The sequence below is a fragment of the Gastrolobium bilobum genome, unplaced genomic scaffold, assembly GCF_033153095.1.
Source record: "Gastrolobium bilobum isolate Gb01-03AN ecotype WA unplaced genomic scaffold, APGP_CSIRO_Gbil_v1 utg31796, whole genome shotgun sequence".
NCBI classification, from domain to species: Eukaryota; Viridiplantae; Streptophyta; class Magnoliopsida; order Fabales; family Fabaceae; genus Gastrolobium; species Gastrolobium bilobum.
The window spans coordinates 331,744-357,408 of NW_026898399.1; the positions used below are offsets into that span (position 1 = coordinate 331,744).

Here is a 25,665-nt window from a genome sequence, read left to right on the forward strand (position 1 = left end):
GGTCTTCAATAGATCAAAGTGAGGGTGTACCTGCAACAAGATACTCTGACACTCAAGTCAGATTTGGTTCATACATATTTTTATTATGTAGAAGAAGATATGTACCTTGATTTGGCACATTGGTATTTATAGCAGGGGAATGAGCAACTTGGTGGGAAGACGCTTCTCAAGTTGGTAGCTCTTGTGAGGCAATAAATTATCTTCATTAGTTCTTGTGGGAGGCTTGGAGATAATGTTTGCAGAAGTTTGTAGAAAGAGCAGCTTGATTTCATGTAACCTTTAATGTTGAGAAGTTTACTGAAATGAGTATTTAACTATAGTAGCCTTTGTTGATTGTAATATTTACTTAAGGATAAAGGTTTTCAAAATGAGCCTGTGTTGTTATAATATAAATCCAGATCAATAGTTTATGGCAGAATTTCAAAATTCTCTCTCATGGAAGTCAACTCTTTGCTCGTGATTGCCTCCTTGCATTTCTTCAATATTTTCACACATTCCTCGTCATTTCAGTCATGTAATATCGATTGCTTGCCATTCAAAGTAACAATTAAAGATCTTGAACTTTTTGCTAGTTAGATCTAAGTGTATGTTTTTCCTAAGACGTGTAGTGTATCAATGTAACAGTGATAAATTACATAAATATTTTATGATAAATAAATTAATAAATTCAATAATTTATTTAAATCCCAAAAATATATTTAAAATTTAGAAGGTGTTAAACTTAAAACTTTTATTAATATAATTTAATGAATAATAATTTTTTTCTCTCATACTTAAGTATTCTTAACTATGATGTTAATGTGAAATGAATATGTTAGCTCTTGGATTAAGGAAGACGACCCCCCCAATCTCTGTTTGGGCATGTTTCATTCGCCCCAAATTCTTACATTGTCTCTCGTTTCTTTCTCTTTTTCATTCTTTCTGTCTGAAGGCTTAAAATAAAAAGTAAATTTTTTTTTGGGTCTCCAACAAAAAATATAATCTCCATTTTTTATTTCTTACAAAAAAAAATCAACTTTTGATTCCTCTACAATTTCTGTTTTTTGTGATCCTTCGAAAATTTAATGAACTTAAAAAAAAGACTGATATGAGTATTTTTTTTTAAGAGACGAAACTGAGAACCGCATTTTTTTTTTTGTTAGAGACTAAAAAAAGGTTTATTCTAAAATAATAAAAAAAGTTAAAAAACAAAAAACAAAAAACAAATATAAGCTGAATTTTCAATTTTGATGCGTGCACAAGGTCAAGGATTTGGTTCTGCTGGCTATTTGGTCGTAGTTATCTAATCAGATTGCAATGGAATTTAGTTTGAAGATGTATGCATTTTAATTTCGATTCTGTGAGTAATGATGTAACTGAAAATCTTTTATTGTTGTCAACACCCTATTTTGAACGGGTATTTATTTAATATTTGTCAATATCTTGATTTTATTGTCTTTTAATTTACTTGTTTTTTATTTGTTTTATTTGCTTTGTTTTTTGTTTTCTTTGGTTATTAAATACCATATTTTATCATTTTATCATTTTATTATTATTATTATTAGGAAAAAACATCTATCATTTTAAAAGATATAAGCTTATTCATTTTAGATCCTAATCGTTAAATTTCGTCCATCAACGATTATAATTTAGTGGGTCAAATTTATTATTAATTAATTAATAATCTTGATCCAATAAATTATAACCGTTGATGAATGAAAATCAACGGTTAGGATCTAAAAGGATATAAGCTTATATCCTTTAAAATGACAAATGTTATTCCATAATTATTATTATTAAAAGAAAAAAAGTCTGAAACCACGAGATTATTTTTTGTGAACCGGGACCACCATTTTTTAGGTAGTCCCTTAGTGTAAATAGGAGGATAAAATTGGAAAAGAGGAAAAATAACAGGGATAAAAAGAAAAAGAAAAAATTAATGATGTGAGAGGGAGCACCAAAAGATTCAGCCATCCCTGAACCAATAGGCGATATTATTATTATTATTATTAGAGTAAATATCATTTTTGGTCCCTAACAAAAAACAGGGTCCCCACTTTAGTCCCTTACAAAAATAAATTAGTCAGTTAGTCCCTAACAAATTCAAAGTGGACCCATTTAGTTGAAATCGTGGTCCCTCACAAATTCTAAAAAAACTCATATTAGTCCCTCAAAAGAACCAAAATGGGTCTATTTTGAATTTGTTAGGGACTAATTGACTAATTTATTTTTGTAAGGGACTAAAGTGAGAATCGTGTTTTTTGTTAGGAAAAAAAAAAGTGTTTACTCTTATTATTATAAGCTGTTCGCCGCCACCTAGACTCCGCCCACCACCAAGGGAAGACTGTCCACAACTGTACTCCACCGTCCATCATTGCGCTTCGATCATCCTCACATATCATCTTGTCGTCACCATCGTGCGACCTTCACGCGACGCGATTTAGGACTTGTACGCACGCACAAGGCAAGTTGCCATGCTTCAATGTTTAATATGAAAACAAATATTTTAGCAAACATGATCCGTTGTCTATGTCCGTCTGTCCATGCACTTCACGGTCCAACATTACTATCTTTAATTCATTTTTTTATTTTTTATTTCTTGTCTTTAATAAAAAAGAAAAGAAAAAACATGATTTGAGTACTTTAATTGATTTGTTTTGGGAGAAAAGTGTCTGTCATTTTAAAAAGATATAAAACTATGTCATTTAAATGAGAGAAAGAGATAGATCATGTGGGACAGAGAGTGGATAAAAAAAATAAAAGTGTATCTCAGTTTTTTATGAGAGTGAAATGACACAAGTTATGTCATCTAAACTTTATTTTTAATTCACGACCATTTTTATAACAGCTGGTTCATTTTTTTTTTATAAATAACGTATTATTTAATTCTTAAATATGTGGTTGATTTTTAAAAATAAATCACAAAAGTTATAGTAATAAGAGGTGTTAGTTGAGATGTGACGTCTTGCTAATTTTGTAGTATTTTTTAGAATCATTTGGATTGTGACAATCTATTTTAAACTGTTTAATAATAATAAATATTTATTTGAGGGTAATTTATAAAATAAAGATTAAAGAAGATTGCCTTGTTATTAATTAAAACAGGAGTTAAGTAAGCTGCTTGTTAACTTCAAATATTTTGTTTTGGGTTATTTTAGTCGTGATAGTTTGGTGATTCAAAATTCATTTCAATCCATCATAAAATATACAATCATAAAAATAATAATTTTTAAATTTATTGAAGGGAGGCTTAACCGCGATGACTTGTTAACCCCACGTGTTATGTTATGGTCATTTTTTTTTTTTGGTATCCTTGTTATGGTCATTTTAGATGTGACAATTTGGTAATCCAAACTTTTCTTTTAAAACTTATTATTTTTAACAAAAATATCTTTTATTTTAATAGGATTAGCTGAGTTGAGATAACTTGTTAATTCTGAAATTATCATTTCGGATTATTTTAGTTGCAACAGCTTATTGATCTGAAACTTTCAAATGAATTATTTTTCAATATTAAAACCAATTAACCCACAAATATTTTAAGAAATGACGTAGCTTTGATTTCTTCATTGCCTCAGAGGATACGTCATAGCAGAACTCTTTCCGTCAAGCTAAAATAAAAGTTTAACAATTTAGTTTTCTTCCTAAATAATCATATTTATCTTTCAAAAGAATAAAACAAATATTTTTAAAAGCTATTAATAATTTGCACAATTAATTTAAGGTAACTGTTTTGAAACGGATGTGTCAGGGATGCAGTGTGATTAAATTTTCACCCTTCCCTGTGCATAATTAGACTCCTGAACCTTGATTAAAATTTTAAAGACCATTTTTTGCTAAAATAAAGGGTTTTTCAATTTTTTCCGAAGTAAATAAAATTGGTGACGACTCCATTGTTTTAATTTTATTAAATTTCGAGTCTTTACAATTGTTACCCAATTATGGGAGAAAATTTGTCTCTAATAGGGACGGAAAAAATCCATCACTAATTGGGATGGGATTGTATATTTAAGTGTTATTGTTTATGAAATTGCAAAAATATGAACTTTTTGCTAGATTATTTAGATTGTATATTTGTGTTAAAAAAAATAACATTACGTGATTTATGTGGTGAGAAATATTTGAAGGATGGTTACTTCAACCTGCTAATGAATATTACCGAAGTATGGATTAGAGACGGAAAAAAATATTTCTAATGGGGATACATTTAAACAGTGGCGTAGCCACCTTGTCACTTGGTAGTGCCTTGGCACTACCTTAGTTTCAAAATTTTGTTCTTCTTATATATAAATACATATATAATTATATGATTAATTATAATTGGACATGCCTAAAATTATAATTTGGCACTATCTAAAAAAATATAATAAAATTGTAATATTTTTATCTTCAATTTTTAATTTTTAACTTTTCCCTCATTTTTTTAACCACTCATTTGTCATTTTACATTTTTAAACATTTTTTTATTTTTTATTTTTACACCCACATCTTCTTTTATACAATTCTCTTCCCCCCTCCCCCCTTTTTTTCTTTCTTTTTTCTCTTTTCCAATCAGCAAAACAAAATATCCTCCCTCCATATTATCCTAAGTCTTGTTCTTCTTCTCAAAACCAACACCAATCGCCGCCCAGCAACAAACTCAATCAACCTCCTTGATGCATAGCAAAAATTTGTTAGTTCTGGAACACAAGTTTTTAACAAATGATTATTAACCATATGGTTTAGCTGATTAAGGAAGATCATATCAATTTCATTTTGTCTCCACTTTCATCAAAGAAATTCGAATCCATTTGATGCATGACTGAATACAGCAAGGATCTATTACTGTTATAAATTCTTATATTTGAAATGCTTATTAGAAAATTTAGTACATTTTTATTGTTTTTATATATAATTATAAAAATTTCAATGTTATGTGATATTATTTAGTAAATAATTTAGATAAATATGCTAGAATTCATAATAAATTTTTTTTCCTGATAAATATGTGTAATTACGATAAATATTCTAATAATTTGATATGTCAAATTTTTTGACACTACCTAAATTTTTTTGCTGGCTCCGCCACTGCATATAAAGATTAAATCTCAATCTCTCGCCAATAGAAAAAGTTGATAAACTCATAATTTATCATATTTTATAAGACTTAAATCACAATAATTAACTCTCGAATAAAGCCTTGTGCTTGAAAATTGAGTTATTTGCCTAGGAAGCATTAACCTCATCAACTGGAAAGACTTTTATGAATTAAGTTTTATGCAAAGTTCCCTTGCTATGTACCCTTATGTTAGGCCACTAGTTGTTTTACGAAAAGGAATTTAGCTATATGGAAGGAAGAGTTTCAAACATGCAAGTTGAGGATATTCCACACTACGATTTTTAAATAGTAAAAGCAGATAACCGGACTCAGTAGTTCGATGTATTGAGGAAATGGGTGGAGCATAAAAGTATCTTGTTTTGGGGGTATAAACAATTTTCTACCATTATTTGTGGAAGAAGCATAGTGTCAAGAAATACTATTGAAATTCCATACAATACTTGTTCTAAGGCACACTCCAAGAAATGAGCAAACCAATGTGCTTCGTTCTCTTGCAAGAGTCCATACTCCTCTAAAAGTTGTGTTATCTGGCACTCTTTACCAAAACCATGTGAATGAAGTTTTTAATATTCTGAAACTTTTTGACCAGGCTTCATGAAGTCACAAACTTCTGCTATTGAAAGGCGCATAATGTCCAGAGTACAGATTTCAGGAATAAGAAACACTTCAAAAGCTGAGTTACATTTAGCATGACTTGGTGGAGAAGATACTGCAATAGAGGGATGATACCAAAATAGAGGAGATTACCCTTCACACGTCAATGGGTTAAGAAACAACCTACAATTAGAGGATATGTTCCCTATCACAACACAAACCCTAATACATTTGTATAAGCTTGATAGTATAAACTTATACTTACGTTATAACATTTTTAATTGTTTGATGTGATCTTAATATAATATAAATTTATATAAAAGGATTTTTTAATATATCAGATGATGTATAATTTAATCAGATCTAAAAAAAATGAAATTAGACCTGATAAAAGATTGATGTATTAGGTTAACTGTTTCTCATTTTTCTCTTCCCCCTTCTAACCCTTCAACCCTTTTCATCTTGTTCCCCATTACCCCTTTCTTTTTCTTCCCCTTTTCTTCTTCTTCTCCCTTTCTTCACCAAACATTGCTTTCGTTTTCAGTTTCTCTCTCATTCCTCCAAAACCATCACAACACACAGACTCTCTCTTTCTCTCTCCCAAAAAATTCCAGAACCTCCGTTTTCATCCTCCCAGAAACTCAAACAAAAAAAAAAAAGCATTCGCACTTCGTTGAACTTCACATCGTTCAGAGTAGCTTTCTCGCTCTCTGTTAATTATCTATTTATTTGTTTGTGTTGCAGTTTGTTGATACAATTTGATATTTCTAAGTTAGTTTGAGTCGGGTTTTGTTGATACGATTTTTTATTTTTTATTTTTATTTTTTTTTATAAAATTATTTATCCACTACGTCAGCATCACTTGTAGGTCGATGTAAAAATTATCTTATCCCCGATGCAGAACTTTCTTACTCATTTTTTATTTCCCAATGCTTGCTAGTCCTGTTGATTATAAACAATTAACCCGCATTGCAAGATTCCAAAATAATAAAACTTGCAAGATAGTTGGAAAAATCTTATAAACACGCGTGTTTTGATTAATTGATGAACTCCGGCACAATAATTTTTTTAATAATAACTCCTACAGACATTTGTTATAGCCTTTCTGTGAACAATTACAGATAAAGAAAAAATTACTACCATCATTTCCATTATATTTCTTCCTTTGGTTATCACTTTTTGTAATACTTTTATCCAATGTTATAAAAGCTGGATCGACCCGATAAACCCGAAAATCAGTGAATCGATCATATAATTAGTCCGATTTTCATATTGCATTGGCCATGTAATGAAACCGGTGCAACCAGAATGATTTTTGTAAAATTGAGTGATCCGACCCAGTTCATAAAAATAAAATTGATTTTTTCTCATCAATTGATGTCTTTTTTTTTTCACTCTCACACAAATGATTTATTTTCTTTTAAAATATTTGAGTGATCTATTGCTTATTAAATTACATAGGTTATATACATATAACACTAATTATTATCTTGATTATGCAATATGCAACAAATTTTGATTTGATTTATAGTTAGAGATGTCGTCTACTGAACCTGAAGCACCAATATCACAAGTATTATATGTTTGATTGATCTTTTATTAGACAATGATGTGTTATTTATTGTTTTCATATTAAAATATTTGGAATTGGTATTTTTTTTACAAGTATTTGAGTATATTTATAGTTTTTTAATATAAATTATATATTTACATATACTTACCGGATCATGTAGTTAAACCAATGACTCAATACTTCGATCGGATCAATAATCAGATTTAATAACATTGCTTTTATTACAAATCTGAACCCATTCTTCATTTTTCTTTTAGTTTCTTAAGCAGTTACAAGTGAACTCATGACACTGAGCAACTTGTGTTGATTTTCTGTTTGTAACAATGCTCTGACTCATTTTTTATTACTTGTTGAAGACACCTACACTTGCACGGTTGCACCAAGGTATTTGTTAATTATTTAGCATGCAATATATACATCCATTTTTAGAATTATTAAATTAACTTGTCAAAGATTTTACCGTTAATGTTTTTAGAGATAAAATATATGTCTATTTTTTTTCATGTCTACTCTACTTATTTCTATCCACACCATTAAATCACAATCTTAACTAATAGCGGAGAAGAAAGAAAATATGAATGTCTATTAAGATTATGATCTAACAATATATGTAGAAGTAAATAAGTATAAAAAAAAATAGACATAATGTTTTATCCCATATATTTTTTGGTAACATTTTATCCCATATTTTTATACATGTACGCTTTTTATTGTGTTTTATTTTTAATTTTTTTTTACAAACAAGTAATATAAAAATAATAAACAAAGCTAGTAAAAGAAAGAAAATCTAAAAAATATTTAATCCTTTCTCCTTTAAATAACTACAATGATTTAATGAAAAATATTTAATGATTCTTAACCAATACTTAACAAGATATATCATATCTTTTATTATTAATATCTACAATATCATGTCACTCAAGTGCGCCATATACAATGCAGGTATGCCTTCCCTCACAAGTTTGTCTTTAATTCCAAGTAACTTGTGGCCAAAGCTCATTCCAAATATCCGGCAGCCTTGTCAATCACTAATACATAATCCAGTCCATGACAAATAAAACTAGTACGTAGTAAAATCGAAAGTTTGTTTTCCTAAAGAGTTAATCTTACAAGGTTTAGACTTCATTAGACTCAATGCTAATGTAATGTTTACATGACCATATCTGGTTGACGAGGTCATTTTATGTGGACCGGGACTTCAAAGTCCTTGTCTTAAAATGGAAAACAAAAAGGACGGAAAGGGAATTTGAAAAGAAGAGAAGAATTTAAGTAAAAGAAATTGTGCACCTAAAAACTTGTACACCGGGTCTATATTAAAAAAATTCCTGGTTGACATTGAGAACCATTAGATAAACTAAACACCCAAAACTATAATTATCTCAAGTACCACCTGTAATGTCCCACATCGGTTGGAGAGGGGAACGAAGCATGCCTATAAGGGTGTGGATACCTTTCCTTGTAGGAGGCCTTTTGGGGGTAACCCGAAACGTAAAACCGTGAGCTCGACGGTGCTTGTGCGCGGGGCAAAGCAGACAATATCCTGCTACAGAGTTTGGGGCTGTTACATTTGGTATCAGAGCCTGGCCCTGGACCGGTGTGTACAGCGGGGACGCTGTATTCCCAGTGGGGGAGAATGTAATGTCTCACATCGGTTGGAGAGGGGAACGAAGCATGCCTTAAATAAGGGTGTGGATACCTTTCCTTGTAGGAGGCCTTTTGAGGGTAACCCGAAACGTAAAACCGTGAGCTCGACGGTGCTTGTGCGCGGGGCAAAGCGGACAATATCCTGCTACAGGGTTTGGGGCTGTTACACCACCTCTCAATGAAAATTCAATTGCATTATCAGCTGTCCAGATTTGCACAGACGAGATGAAAACTTTGGAATGCAATCCTAAAGCAGACACTTAATTTTGTTGGAAAAGGACTTACTTACAAAAGAAGGTTTAACCTATCCTTGATGGTTTCTCCACTATAGAATTTGTACAGATTAACACAAAATAACAATTTCATAAAATTAGTAAGTGTTAGTCCAATAACACATACCCAGTATTGATGGCCCATGTCTAGAACATTCCATAAGGCATCCCAAGATGACTGATAATGTCGGCTTGTCCCAATAAGGCCAAGCTACAGTGGCACAACTCTATCACTCCACTTTTCTCACTCTCTCCCCCACGCTTAGGGAGTCCAACCTTACCTATGAATACCCCCCTTTTCCACCCAAGGGACATCACTATTCTCTTTACTTGTATGAGTTGTTACTTTGTCAATCTAAAAAGCCACCGTAGCCGTTTACACTCCCGCTTTTTGATATAGTACCTGGGAAACTCTAACTGAGCCTTAGTTTAGATTATTGCTATTAAAAGTATCCTTAAATCAACATACTTCACCCCTTTGAGGGATACATAAACACACAAATAGTTCAGTAATATATACAGAGAAGCGAACAACATATTCTGCCATTCCTTTAGCTTCGGCTTACAAGTTAATCACGTGTTCCAAATTTGCTGCATTGGCCATCTGAACATAAGTGAGGACCATTAGAATATCTAGTTATTTACAAGTGCTGCATAAATGTGGGCAATCTTTTATAAAATATTAATTATCAAAATGTCAGGATGACAGAGCATTTAAAGCCTCGTACATTGGGAATTCCATATTGTAACCTCACCATAACAGCAGGATGAAGAATGCATATATTAATATTGTATAAAGAACCATATTAGTTGATTTAATTTGGGTTAGATCTGTAACCAAAAAAAAGAAAGAAATTGGGTTAGATCATCAGCGACAGTTATTAGTAGTTTGTCTGTAGTGGACATTAATATAAATAGTTCGTATATGGAGAATTAACGGATAAGCATTGAGTATCAAAAAGTAAAATTCTTGTTACCACCATCTCATTACCCATTGGTGCTATTAGTTACGTTACGATGAATGACATGTTTACTTCATAGAAACAAAATACTGTGACATGGGACCTACAGATACAGTGATGTTCAAATTACATAATCATTTCATTACTGATATTACCTTCATTTCTATTTTCTCAGAAGATGAACATGATTGTCAGACTTGTAGCAGGTGAAGCAATAATCCCAATATATATATCACTTGTTTTGCTTAGCTGCAACAGTTCGCTGAACAGTTGAAACCCCATCAACAAATTTAGTCCGGAAAAGAACATTTGCGTTATTGAACATGCCTTCCTTCAGTGAAACCACAATAAACTGCAAATCAAAAGAACGAAATGAAATGCGGTTGTTCAATTTCTTGGGTGCTGAACTATCACTTGCGGGAAATTTGAAATAATCATAAGGAAAATGAAATTAATAGTAGTAAAACCAAAAAGAAAATCACAATAACTGAAAATCGACAAGCTCAAATGATTTGAGTCAACAGAGTCAAATTTCTGTTTTTCTTTTAATCTTTTTAACTGATTTAACCTACTAAAAAGCGTTTGATGGCTATTATTTTTGGGAACTGGAAAGACAAAAGAATGCATCACATTAAGGAAATTACACCACAGTACCATAAATGATCATCTACCTGGGAGTGGGGAAAGTGTGCCTTTATCATTCTCCCTATGTTTTGTGTGTGGCTCAAATCAAGAGCTGCATCAACCTTCAACGATTAAACAAATAACATTAGGCTCAACCGCATAATCATTATTTCAAAAGTACAAAAAGTAGTACGTACGCATGTAGAACGGCAGTGAAATAAGAAATTCAAGAAATAAATTATAAAAAAAAGTTCATGTACTCAAGTATTTGTTTTATATACAAGCATTACATAGGCCATGAAGCTAAAAGACCAAGTGTTCGTGAAACAAATTTTGACATTTCTGCCACTCCTTATCATCAAACTTCAAATTTTCTACACAATCAATATCTAGATCCAGCCTAACATTATTCTGCATCTCCAAAACTTCTTCCATAACTTCCAAACCCTCCAGCCTTTCCAACGACACATTTTGACAAATTCTCAATCAGTTGCATATCATTGATCAATGTATTTAAGGTAATAAATATGATGGATTATAATATCTTCACTAGATTAGTTTTACTGGATTTAAAATTAGTGAGACAGGAAATTCAAAAATTTTACCAATGAATAAAATGCCAGCCAAATTTTCGGCAATATTTAATTGTTAACATAACGGACAATTCAATCAAAAGGTATTGACATTGATGATTGATCGAATAAGTCAATGAAAATTTATAAAGGATGCGGCCTAGGTTGCTAATTAAATAATAAGCATTAAATTTATCAAATATACCTGACAATCAATCGATCCTTAAATTAGAATGTAACTAATTTTATATCAGAGATTAGTTCATCATCTAGTTTGACTTTTTTTTTCCCAACTGGTCCATACGAAACCCAACTAATCTTGTTCGAGCACTACTAAACCCATATAGGAACGCTTTCCCAACAGCATTTTCTCTATTCTTTGGGATCAAACCGAGACTTCTAATTAAGAGAAACAAGCTCCTTACGACTTAACTCAATGGTTGTTGGTAGTTGTTTTCTTTTTAACATCGAAATAGGACATTTTACCCAAATAAAGAAAAAGGAAAAAACTACTATTCTGCATAAACATATGTATTCTCGTCAGTATTATAATGAAATATGTAATGATAAAGAATAAGGTAAATTATATTTCCCTCAAAGATATGTTCAAATTACACTGCCCAGTGCCCACCCCTCTATTTTGAAAAATTACACTCCTCTCCCCTAAGAGATGAAATTGAGTTAGTCTGTAGTCCATTTTAATTTAAACGAGCCTTTCAAGGGCAGTTTTCTACTCTTTGCAACTGGCAGCTAGTTTTGTACACCCCTACATTCAACTTTGCAACTTTAGATAGAATACGAAGATCTTGGGCAAAGTCCCAAAGTTGAAAATATGAATGTTCAAAACCTCATTTCATCTTCTAAAATTTCAAAATCAAAAGTAAGGGTGTTCAAAAATAGTCGCAGGTGATTCTAAGTTACAGAGAACAAAAAACTGATCCTGAGAAGCTCATTCGTTGCTGCTCTCCACCATGAAAAGTCATTCACATTAATTGAACTAAATTGTAGTACATTTTCATTTCTCAGGAGAAGAGATTGTAGTTTTTCAAAATAGAGGGGAGGGCATTTAATTTAAACATCTCTTAAGAGAAAGGAGTGTTATTTACCAAAAGGAATATTATGGACTGACTCTACCCTGCAATAATATATAATAGCTAAATAGCATGTATGAAATATTTCCTAAATTTTCAAGTCCATACCAATTGCATAGTGTTTTTAAATAGCTTGGAGAATATCGGTAGATAATCAGACCAGAATGGCAACAATTAAATTGACATATAACCCCATATTCCCACTGGTGCAATATTAACACAGGGAAGGACCAGCAGTACAAAATTATATAGCAAAATACAAACTTGTAAAACAAGCATACTGTTAAGGAAAAGAAAGAACAAATACAGACTAATCAATAAACATCAACTAAACTTAAGTACTTAGGGATACATAAAACGCAGGAAGGAAAATTCAAATATTAAATACAGTTTGTTGGGGATAGCTTAAGTGCCATGCATCTAAAACTCTGATAAGGTTCTTTAGGGGATTAAGTCCGTGCATAGAGATTATTTCAGCATTTCACGCCACCATTTTCAATGCAGTCTCTTTTAATTATTGCAGCAATAAGATAACTAGGACTCCAGGAAAAATTACAAAGAAATTCATGTAAAACATACCTCATCGAGGATGTAAAGTGGAGCAGGTTTGAAGAGAAGCAGTGCCAGAATCAAAGAAAGTGCAAGCAGTGATCGCTGACCTCCACTCAGTTCGGACAATGACTGTTTCCACACACCCCCAAATGCAACACGAACCTCAAGACCATCAAGAAAGCTGCATCCTTCTGGAGGTTCTAACTTAGCCATTGTGCCCGGTAATAGCGTAGAAAAGATGGATCCAAAGTCACTGAATGAACAGAAAAAAAACATGATATTAAACCACAGGTAAATCTAAAAGAATAATAAGAAAAAGAGTAATCAGTAAAAGACATTGCTAAGAACCACTTCTTCCTAAAACTTAAGTTGTTAGGTTAGGTGGTGCCTCATGAAGGGTTTTCACACAAGGGCCCCTTGGGTTTTAAGGATGGACAATGCCCAAGGCCCACCATACCTTGTGTTACCATACCTTGTGTTAGAAATGTAACATAAATTCATTCATGTGTCTTCATATAAAAGCATAAATTTTTAGGATAGTTTGTTGATTTGTTCATGACATGTTGATATTCAATTATTTACTTAGAAGGATGGGTTGGGCAACAAGGATTGATCTCTTGACCAAGTACTTGGTCACAAAAGACTTGATGCTATGTTAAGAATTGTTGTTGTACATAGTATAGAAGTCCCACATTGAGTGTGTCTCTTTGTATTCTTCAATTGGTTTGCTATATAATAGCACCAATGTTGTGTAGTTTAATAGAACAAGGATTACAATGAATACCTCTTGTCTCTTGGTGATTAACATGGTATCTAGAGCCTAACAAGAGGAATCCTAATCCGCGTTTTTTTTTTTTCGGTGGACCACTGTCTGCTGAGTAAAATATTTTTTTTTTCCCGGCAACAGTCATATCTGTCAGTTTCCGGATTCCGTATATCGTCTACGGACCTGTCTGATCACTGCCGCCATTAGGCACCACTGTCCACCGCCGTTGACCGCCGTCTCCGGCGACTTTTCCGGTGAGTTTTCCGGTGAAACCCATATCGATCTGATCGCCACGAGAAGGCGCTCCTTTCTGTCCAGGACCCATCCTCAGATCCTCCTCCACGCGCTCTCACGCGCGTCAAACAGCGGTTGCAACCCGTTTTGTTGCAGCGGCGCGTCCCACTCCGGTTGGCCGTTGGACCACCACGGTTCCCTTCGTCTTCTCCTTGCGCACTTGGATCTGTCCTCATTTTGTTGTTTCGACTTCGTTTCGGCTTCCTACGGTGTCTTTTCCCTTGCTGGTCACTATTCACAGGCGGTTCTTTGCTTTTCGTTGCTGGTTCCATCGCTGGACTCTGTTTGGTCTACGTTGCTTCGCATTCCACCTAAGACTTCTATGGAGCCTGCAGTATCTGCTCCCTCTTCAATTGACCCATCTGCCCTTGTCTCCAAGGGTTTTGCACGTGGAAGCAAACCCTCTACGGGACGCTTTCTCTGCACTCATTGCAAAAAGCCGGGCCATACTATTGATCGTTGCTGGGATCTTCACGGTCGCCCTCCTCGCTCCGCTCATTTTGCTCAGACTACTGTTCCTGCCTCGGACTCTGCCTTGATTGCTGGATCACAGCCACCTCCTGGTACCACTGCCTCTAGTGCACACACGGGTAATTCCTTTGCTGGTGTTTCTCACTCGCCCTCTCTTGGTCCATGGATTCTCGATTCTGGTGCATCTGACCATATTTCTGGTAATAAGTCTTTATTTACCTCTCTCTGTACGTCTGGTCCCCTGCCCAGTATCACTATGGCTAATGGGTCACTGGTTCAGTCCCAAGGGATTGGCACTGTTCTCCTTTTTCCTTCTATTCCCATTGAGAATATGCTTTATGTTCCTCATTCTCCTTTCAACCTTATTTCCATTAGTCGCTTGACTCAATCCCTTGACTGTATTATTTCTTTCACTAAAGAGTCTGTCATTTTGCAGGATCGGAGCTCGAGGAGGACACTTGGCGTCGGATTTGAGTCCAATGGCCTTTATCAGCTTTCAACTTCTGTTCCAGTGTGCTCTGTTGTGGATTCTCCGCTTACTATCCACGCTCAGTTGGGTCATCCAAATCTTGCAAAGCTCCAGAAGATGGTCCCACGTTTCTCAAATTTATCTAGTTTGTCTTGTGAGTCGTGTCAGTTAGGGAAGCACACTCGTAGTTCGTTTCCCGATCATGTCAGTCGTCAGTCTTCGTCTCCTTTTGCTTTAGTTCATTCAGATATTTGGGGTCCTAGTCGTACCGTTTCCACTATGGGGTACATATATTTTGTCACTTTCATCGATGATTATTCTCGATGTACTTGGTTATTTTTAATGAAAAATCGGTCTGAATTGTTTTCTATTTTTAACAAGTTCTTTAATGAAATCCTTACTCAATTTGGTGTTTCGATTCGCATTTTTCGAAGTGACAATGCTCGTGAATATTTGTCTCATCAGTTTCAAACCTTCTTTGCATCTCACGGCATCCTTCACCAGACATCATGTTCACACACCCCTCAACAGAATGGGGTTGCTGAACGCAAGAACCGTCACGTAATTGAGACTACTCGAACACTTTTGTTACATGGTCATATCCCATTCCAGTATTGGGGCGATGCTGTCCTCACAGCTTGTTATCTCCTAGTCTTCGTCGTTACTTTGTCTCGGCGGATTTACATTCTTTGAGTCTATTCCATTCTTTGACTCCTCCTCCCATCTCAGTGATTCTGTTGCTACTCAGCTACCTTTACCACCTGTTTCAGTTCACTATATACCTTCACCATCTCCTTCTTTCGATGTCCCCGTCCCTGTTCCCGCCCCTGTTCCCCCCCTCCAGGTCTATCATCGTCGGCAACGTCCCCCTGTTCCCCAGGACCCTGCCCCCACCGAGTCTGCCCCTATTATTACTGAGGCTCCTGTGGACTCACTTCCGTCATCATCTCCTCCGGCAGCTCCGATCCTTCCGTCTGACATTGATGTGCCCATTGCACTCCGAAAAGGTACTCGTGATTCTCGTCCCCCTCCCAGGTATTTAATAAATTTGAGTTATCATCGTCTTTCACCATCCCATTTTGCTTGCCTCTCTTCTCTTTCTTCTGTATCTGTTCCTAAGACTACAGGTGAGGCGTTATCACATTCTGGTTGGCGACAGGCCATGATTGATGAGATGAGTGCACTTCAGAGTAGTGGTACCTGGGATCTGGTTCCCCTTCCCTCTGGGAAGTCTGTTGTTGGCTGTCGATGGATATACACGGTTAAAGTTGGTCCGGATGGTCAGGTGGACCGTCTTAAGGCCCGCTTGGTGGCTAAAGGTTATACTCAGATATTTGGCCTTGACTATGGTGACACTTTTTCTCCCGTGGCGAAAATGACTTCTGTTCGCCTCTTTATTACTATGGCAGCCATTCATCACTGGCCTATGTATCAGCTGGACATAAAGAATGCTTTCCTCCATGGTGATCTGCGGGAAGAGGTTTATATGGAGCAACCTCCTGGGTTTGTTGCTCAGGGGGAGTCTAACCTAGTTTGTCGTCTCCGAAGATCCTTGTATGGTCTAAAGCAGTCTCCCCGGGCTTGGTTTGGAAGGTTTAGCACTGTTGTGCAGCAGTTTGGCATGACTCGAAGTGAGGCTGATCACTCAGTCTTTTACAGACACTCTGATTCAGGTTCTATTTATTTGGTAGTATATGTTGATGATATCGTCATTACAGGTAATGATACTCATGGCATAACTCAGATAAAACAACATTTGTGCCATCATTTTCAAACAAAGGACCTTGGAAGACTCCAATATTTCTTAGGGATAGAAGTGGCCCAATCCAAAGATGGCATTGTACTATCACAGAGAAAATATGCTATAGATATTCTTGAAGAAACAGCATTGTTAAATGCTAAGCCCGTTGATACTCCTATGGATCCAAATGTCAAGCTTTTACCAAATCAGGGGGAGCTATTTTCTGATCCAGAAAGGTATAGAAGATTGGTTGGGAAACTGAACTATCTCACAGTTACTCGACCAGACATTTCCTTTGCAGTAAGTGTAGTAAGTCAGTTCTTGAATTCTCCCTGTGAAGATCACTGGAATGCAGTAATCCGTATCCTCAAGTACATCAAGACTGCTCCTGGCAAAGGTCTTCTCTATGAAAACAAAGGTCATACCAGAGTTGTAGGATACTCAGATGCTGATTGGCCAGGTTCTCCTATTGATAGAAGATCCACTTCTGGGTACTGTGTATTCGTTGGAGATAACTTGATTTCCTGGAGAAGTAAGAAGCAAAGTGTAGTTGCTAGATCAAGTGCTGAAGCAGAATATCGCTCCATGGCCACAGCTACCTGTGAACTCATCTGCTTAAAACAGCTACTGAAGGAACTTAAGTTTGGAGACACTGGCCCAACATCTCTCATTTGTGATAATCAAGCTGCTTTGCATATTGCTTCAAATCCAGTGTTTCATGAAAGGACTAAGCACATTGAGATAGATTGTTATTTCCTTAGGGAAAAGGTTCTCTCAGGAGATATAGTCACTCGTTTTGTCAACTCAAATGATCAATTAGCTGATGTATTTACTAAGTCTTTGAGAGGACCTAGGATAGACCAGATATGTAACAAGCTTGGTGCATACGATCTATATGCTCCAGCTTGAGGGGGAGTGTTGTTGTACATAGTATAGAAGTCCCACATTGAGTGTGTCTCTTTGTATTCTTCAATTGGTTTGCTATATAATAGCACCAATGTTGTGTAGTTTAATAGAACAAGGATTACAATGAATACCTCGTCTCTTGGTGATTAACAAGAACTAACATCCCAATAGTTTAAGTTGTCAGGTGAAGGCTCACAAATGATTTTATATCTGACAAACATAAATTAAGTGGACCATATTACATGAAAAAACTTACGTATAATTTACAAAAAAAAAAAAAACTTACGTATTCACTTTGATCCAGGTAACACTTAGCGTTTCCTTCTTTTTCTCATCTAGCTCTTCAATCACCTTCTTGATTTTTGACTTGTCATTCTAGGCCAAACAAGAATATATTGAGTGCTCATACAAGAAGGTAGAAAAATGTGGAAATAGATTAAGAATCACCTCAATTATGTTTTTCTTGGACATCAAATCATTGTACTCATCTTCTGCCTTCTCAAACATTGCCATTACTTTCTTGTTAACCCTTTTTTCAAGCCTTAAGGGTGCAAAACAATAAAAGCAAAAGTGTCATCACAAGTAAATGAGCATATGCAATCATACTTGAACATAACAATTCTAAAAGTAAAGAAGTCAGATTTTCAAAGCAACATACCCAGATTGTTCAGCCTGAAGCTTCTCAAGTTCTTCCCTTGCTTTACCAGGATTTCGAGAAGAAAAATCATAATCAGTCCCACTTCTACCGAACAACTGTTTTTCTGAAGCAATCCATGCATGCTTCTCTATCAATTTATCCACCCTCACAGAACAGTCTTTTTGTTCCATCTCCATCCGTTTTACCTATAACAACAGAATGAGGAGATTTTTTTTAGCTCACAATTTCAAAGGGTATAGACTAGAACAGTTAAAATATTACCTCATTTTCCATCCTCTTCTTTTCAAGATTACTCTCACTAAGTTTATGTTCAAGTTTTTGCTGCTCCTTAATAATACCACTGATTTCCTTGTCACATTCCTTCATTTTCAGGCGAACTGAATTCAGCTGTGACTGAACTTCATCAAGATTATTCCTTTCAGCAGCAACCTACACCTTGGAGTTTTGAGGACACAATTCTTGCTCTAGAGAAAGAGATCTAATCAAAATAATTATCTATGCTTACTGCAGATTGTTGTTCTTTTACTTCTGAGGCAAGATTACTAATCTGCATTCTCAATGATGTTAATTGATTCTCCAAGGATGCTTGCTCCTGGATAACAGCTTCCATTTCCATTACAAGCCTCTCCTTTTCATTATCATGTCCCTAACAACCAGCGAGCAAAACCAAGTAAAAAGGCATTACACAGTCATTATCTAATAGGACGGTTGACAACCCTGACCCATTCATTATCACACCCGTGATTATTTAATCATTTGGTTACATTATTTACTTTAGGTTTAATGATTTTGAGCACTCAAAAATCTTAAAATTTTATTCCAATAATTTTTTCACTTTATAGTTGATAGTTAATTCCACAATTTAGATCAGTAATTTCCAATATGCTAGTTTACCCATTCAAATTTTTGTCTCTAAAACAGATGGGAAGGACAGACAAAAAGAGTATGGAAGTTCTATAAATGCAAGTATGCAGGATAGTTTCAACAAATGCAAGCGTCAAATATTATATGAAAGACAAATGCAAGACAATATCCTCAAACAATTGAGGACACAATGAGTATGAAAGCCATTTTCCACAATTGCAAATGTTGGCTCATCAAAAGCTACATTGCACGTTCGGCCACACAATGGAAGTATCCAATAGCACTTCAAAGAAAACCCAATATTTCATTCCAACAAGATTTTAACACATTACTTGTAAAACTGGAATTCAACAAGGGCAACTACTTGACCATCGACTTAGAGTTGGCAATTATTCAGTCGTTATAAATCAGTTCAAATGAATCATAATATGATTAAAAAAAAAATTAAAAAAAGCCTTTTAAATTTCAAGCATACCTTCAGATCTTTTAAAGACGACTGCATTTGGGATTTGATTGACTTTATCTTTTTCTCCAAGTCTTTTAGCCTACTCTCGCGATTATTGTCATGTTCTTTGATTGATTTCTCAAGTGATGAAACAGTCTTGACACAGTCCTCATAAAAGAGTTGTTTTTCCTTGACTGCAGATTTTGCTTCTTCAAGCTCTTGCTCAATCTTCTTCACTAATTCCGCAAGCTACAAAGAGAAATGAGATGATGACAACGAGCAAACAAAGAGGGAAGGATAACATGGAGAAAAATAATACAACCAGGGTGAAACTGCAATGTTTATTCATGAATCAGTTTTGGACTGAAAGAAAGGAATCAAAACCTTATGATGCTCATTTTGCTCAGCTCTGCTCTGAAACAATGAAAGATCATATGACTTGAGTTCTAGTTGCGCTTTGAGGTCTTTAAATTTTTTCTGAAGTGGAAGGAGCTTTGTAATCTGTATGTTAAGATACAAAGACAAAACAGAGAATTATAAGATTGAGATTTATGTTCAAAGTTTGAAAGACAAAACAAAGATTAGTAAGATTGAGATTACGTTGAAAGTTTGAAACCATGTGGTTATATATAAGAAACGGGGAAGGAAAAATGAATAGGCTCCAAAAGATAATAAAAAAAACCCTCTTGTACAAGGCTTCTCGACTTGAGAGGGTAGGGTAAACACTCAGACAAAAAAAAGATTTTAGACCATTCTACTTTAAAGCATATACGTGAAACTAAATGAGCCTAGAGACAAGGTTTAATAGACACTAAACCAAAAGTCCAAAACAATGACAAACCAACTTCCAATTACTTCTTATCCCCGCCATTATCGTTTATCCTCTCTGCACCATCATTCCATATGCACTTACAGCCTTTATTCTCTCCAAAAATTTACCATCTCTTGGAATTTTCTTCTTGTTGAAAGTTGAAACCTTACTGATGGAGAAGGTTACCAATTTAAAGTTCTCCGAGGGGTGCTTCACTCTTTTCGCACAACTTCTTTGTTGCCCAGTAGGATTTGGACTTGAGATTCCTCTAGAGTTTATTATTGCACTCCAGGTCCTATTTTCATGTCAACACCCATTCTCCAGATGGCCCAACCGGCTAAACTATTTTAAAAGTCCAAGGTCCCCAACAAGGAAAAATCTTTAGTTGGACTGCTGTACTTAACAAGATTAATATATATAACTAAAGGTTTAATATTTCTCATGTTATAGGAAATAAATTTATCTCCTACACACACGTAAAAATATGTGGAGCCAATATTTTCTCTTTATATCTTCTCCTCACATGGATCCCATATTTTCTCTATCTGACCTTTTTCCCCCTATATTCAACAAATTCCCTTTCTCCCTCCCCTAACTACTCTTCTTTCACATCTATTTGCTCTTTCTGTAGCTGCCTTTCCCTCCCCTAATTTTCATTCTGTCCATCTATTTTCCTTGCCTTAGGCCTACCAGAGTATACTTGCAGGACTTTGGGTTTTGGCTTAGATGACCAGTAAATATCATTTCTTTCTGTTAACTTATAAATGCAGTGACAGACAAATAAAAAAAAAACCAACATACAATTTTTGTTTTACAACGTAAAATCCAAAAAGGGGAAGAACCGGAGCAGTGGTAAAATTGTTCTTTCATGACTGAAAGGTCATGGGTTCAAATCCAGAAAATAGCCTCTTTGCAATTATGCAAAGGTAAGGCTACGTACAAGGATTTCCTCCACACCCCACACTCGCTAGTCGGGTTTAACAGGGGGCGAAATGGAACAGTGGTAAAACTGTTCTTTCATGACTGAAAGATCATGGGTTCGAATCCAGGAAACAGCCTCTTTGCAATTATGCAAAGGTAAGGCTGCGTACAAAGATTTCTTCCACCCCACGCTCACTAGTCGGGTTTAAAGGGGAGTGGTTTAACATAAAATCCCAATATTATTGGGTTTTCTAAATATAAGTTTCCATATTATTTTTAAAAGGGGGTTTCAAGGTCTACCTTTGCTTCAATCTCTGATAACCTTCTTTGATGCACTGAAAGTTTTGATTCAGCCTCCGCCAAAGCATGAAGTTGCCTCAAAAGATCACCACTGCCCCTGTTACAACATACCAAGAAGCATATATAATAGCCTAAAATATCATCAGGTATAAGCATTTAAAAGCTAAGTGACTGCATCAGTTGGTAGAGAACGGAACCATGTAAAGTAAAATACAAAAAGTTCTACAAACTTGTCGAAATATTCTATGCTCTCTGCTCACATTGGACAGAGAATAAGTGATATATGTGCATTCCAGTGAAAATTATGACGATAAAAACAAAATAGCACCGTACTTCCGGCTTCCACCAGTCAGAAGACCACTTGGCTGAAATATATCTCCTTCAAGAGTGACACTTGTGGTGTGAATCTCCCGATTAAATGCCACCTATTAGACATCCAACAAAGTGCAAGCTGAATTGAGCATCTATATAGGTGGGTAAGAAATGATCATGTGCCAGATTAGACAAGTATGAGTGTATGATCAACAAACAGTTTAAGTATCACATAGTGGAAACAAATAGTACTCACGTAGTTACATAGAGACATTGAGTAACAGAATCTAGAAAGTAATTCTATTTAACATTAGGCAGATGTACAGTAAGCAATTTAGTACGTTAAGAAAAACATTAAAAGAGCTGGGCATACAATCACCAAATACTTATGCATGGATACGACCATCAAGCTGTTATACATGACTAGTAAAAAAAATGCAAGGGAAAAACATATTCCATTACCTCCTTTGCAGATTGAAAGTGCAACATGTGGAAGGCATAATATCAATAAAGGGTTTACACCACAAAGTAAAATTAATGCTTCAAGTAACTCGGCAGAAAAAATTATCACTGCTCATTACCTCCTTTGCAGCGTCGATAGTTTTGCATACAAAGGTTGAACCAAATACATATTCCATTGCATTCTAGAACAAATATAAAATTTTGTTAGAACAGAATTGAGTTAACATAAAATGAAAACTACAATCTGGAAATTTAAATGAAAAGGAAAATGCTTTCGGTACCCATGGTTGCATTATATATATATATATATATATATATATATATATATATATATATATATATATATATATATATGCATGAAATGTTATTATGAATTGAAATTCAAGAAAACAAACCTTCAATTCGTCTTCATAACCAACCAAAGAAAGTGCTACTTCAGCATTCTCCTTACCTACCTGAAATTGAAGTAACAAAAAACTTCATCAAAGCTAGTTAGGCAATCTAGACACTTAGATAGCAAAAAATAAGTGGATAAATAATTTTTAAAAAAGAAAAAAAAATATGTAGATCAGTAATTTTTAAAAATAAAAGTTGCAGTAACCAACCAATCTGATGGCAGCCTGTTGAACTCTGGAGGGAACAGTATTGGATTGTATTTTGTTCAAAGGTATAATTGTCACTCTTCTTCTAAGATCGCCATTCTGTAGTAGTTGCTTTCCAGTATTTTCTGTGTCAACTACTACATTAAACAACTTTCCACCAGCTGTAACCTGAAAATGGTCACATTCAAGGGATTACCATAAGAATTTTCATTTATAAATTCACATACATGTTATCATGATGTCCAACCTCTAGGGCAGTCACTGTGGACCTATCCTTTACTTTGATTAATTTTGCAACAACACCTTTCACCTTTGACCTATCAAAGTTCTTGACAGGATCACGGTATGTAAATTCAACATTCGATAAGTATGCTGAAATATTGCGTATTTCATCCTTCCACTTTTGCACACAATCCATCTCAGATGCCCGCTCCTGGAAGTTATTTTACAGAAGAATTTATTGAAATGAGACTAATAAACCTCACTAGATTGAAAAGAAACTAACAGAAAAGAAACCAATCTAACCTTTTGCAAAGCTTCCATCTCTCCCTCTTTATAAGGAAGAGACTCCAATCCCATTTTAACATTTTCCACATCTTTTTGTCGAGTGTTGAGTTCATTTTCTACAGCAATAGCTTCCTCACGTTTTGACCTTAATTGTTTTGTTTTCTCTTGCAGTTCCTTATCACAATGGCTAATTTTGGTTTTCAGCTGTTTCAATTCCGTTTCAGCACTCCCAACTGCTATCTTTGCATCACCTAGTTGATCCTCTAAACATTTCTCCTCATTACCACTGCTCTTGCCAGCTACAACACCCTACCAATAATTTTGAACAAGAGGATAAAAGGAAACGCCTCAATCTAACTGAAATACCAGTGATAGAGATCATAGGTCCTGATAACATCAAGCCAGCATATGTTTCTTTTACCTGGTATTCCTTTTCATGCTCCTCCAGACTTTTGGAGAGCTCATCAACTCTCTTTTTCAGATCAGCTGCTCCCTCTTCAGCCTTTTTAACCGCAGAGGCCTTCTCTTCAACAGATTGCTTCAACTCTTCAATATTTTTAACAATCTTAAAACATCAAGGTTTAAAATTGAAGAATTAGGTTCACAAAATGGAAGTATTTCAAAACATAAGTAGCTAGAAAATTAAAAAAGTGATTATAATCATCTTGAAATTGAGCAAAGAATGAATCAAAAACACCGCGTACATACATTTTCTTTGTTGGCTTCTTCACTCCTAAGAGTGTCTTCTTTATGATTTAGTATAGACGTTTCCCTCACAAGATTCTGGGAAAGTGCATCTACCTTCTCTGACAGAGATTTCACTTCTCCACCCATGCTTGCTTCCTTTTCAGCAGTCAACTGAGCTATGTTGGTCTCCATTTCCTTTACTTCCTGCAGGGTCGTCTTAGTAAAGTCATCAATCTCAGCTATCTTGGCTTTTATTTGTTCCACCTCAGAGGTAGCATTGTCTTTAATCCTCTCAGCTTGAACATACTCATAAGCAATACAAAATCTTCTCAGCCTATCCAACTCAGCATTGCCATTAGCCCATTGCATGTATTGTGTCCTTTCTTTCCTTAACTTCTCCAAGGCAGGCAGTATCTCCTGGTCAAGAAGCTTGTTAATCTCATCAACCTTACTCTGCTTCTTCTCAAGTGTTTTTAGAGCAGCCTCTTTCTTTGTCTCATACATTCTCGTCCCTGCAGCTTCCTCAAGCATAGACAATATCTCTGGCGGTTTCATATTTAAAACTTTGGTGATGCGGCCTTGCATTATGAGGAAATGCGGATTATTAACATTTAGCTGCACCGAATGAAAAAGGTTCTGGACTTGACTAGGCTGTGCAACTTTCCCGTTGATCAAATATTTGTTTCTCCCTCCAACCACAATCTGCGTTGTACCCGAACACATATCATAACACTCAAAATGAGAAATTGCATAGCTGATAATTGATAACTAAATTTTAATTTTAAATTGAATAGTCACTTAACCAATGATTAAAACAATCACTTAAGTTAGAGACAGTAAATCAACCCAAGCAACTACTAAACTTAAAACCCACAATGCTTAATTTTCTTATTTTGAATAACGTTTAATTTTTATAAATAGTATTTTAAAGAGAAGTTGCAAAGTTGATAATAGATAACTTAAACCCGTAATTAAAACAATCACTTAGAAAAAGGTAGTGACAAATATCAATTTAACCAACTATTTAGACCAAAACCCATAATTCTCTTTCGCCAAAATGACATAAAAATGGAAACTCCAGAAGCAGAAATAAATAAACCAGAAATTCATACACAAAAGCAAAAATAATAATAATAATGAAAATAATAATAATAATAATAATAATAAAACCTGTCTTGTTACTGTAATCTCTGAATGGTCTTCATATCCAAGAGGGCTTCGAGTCCTTTCGGAATTATCGAACACAATGGACACCGTAGCTTTGGTAATTCCTGCTTGGCCTTGCTTATACACGAGCTCCTGAAGATTTGAAGCCCGAACCTGCTGCAAGTTCGTGATGCCAAGAACGAAGCAAATCGAATCGAGTATGTTCGATTTGCCGGAACCGTTCAACCCTGTGATAGCATTGAAGAAGGGATCGAACCCCGGAACCACGGTTCTCGTCGCGTACGATTTGAAACCTTCCAAGCAGATCTCCTTGATGTACAT

General features: G+C 35.0%; 1 protein-coding gene across 1 annotated transcript; it reads right to left on the minus strand.

Annotated features, from left to right (window-relative positions):
• Positions 1–10,230: 10,230 nt before the first annotated feature.
• LOC133315749 (structural maintenance of chromosomes protein 2-1-like) lies at positions 10,231–25,665 on the minus strand. Its single transcript, XM_061517413.1, has 20 exons — positions 25,348–25,665; positions 24,199–24,879; positions 23,912–24,055; positions 23,509–23,799; positions 23,231–23,416; positions 22,987–23,151; positions 22,777–22,836; positions 22,501–22,563; positions 21,941–22,032; positions 21,608–21,704; positions 19,960–20,076; positions 19,606–19,824; positions 18,772–18,912; positions 18,528–18,695; positions 18,267–18,451; positions 18,056–18,149; positions 17,895–17,983; positions 12,989–13,214; positions 10,794–10,868; positions 10,231–10,474 (listed from the first exon to the last, which is right to left on the minus strand). Exons 1-20 carry the CDS (start codon positions 25,663–25,665, stop codon positions 10,355–10,357), a joined length of 3,531 nt encoding a protein of 1,176 aa, XP_061373397.1. The 3' UTR covers positions 10,231–10,354.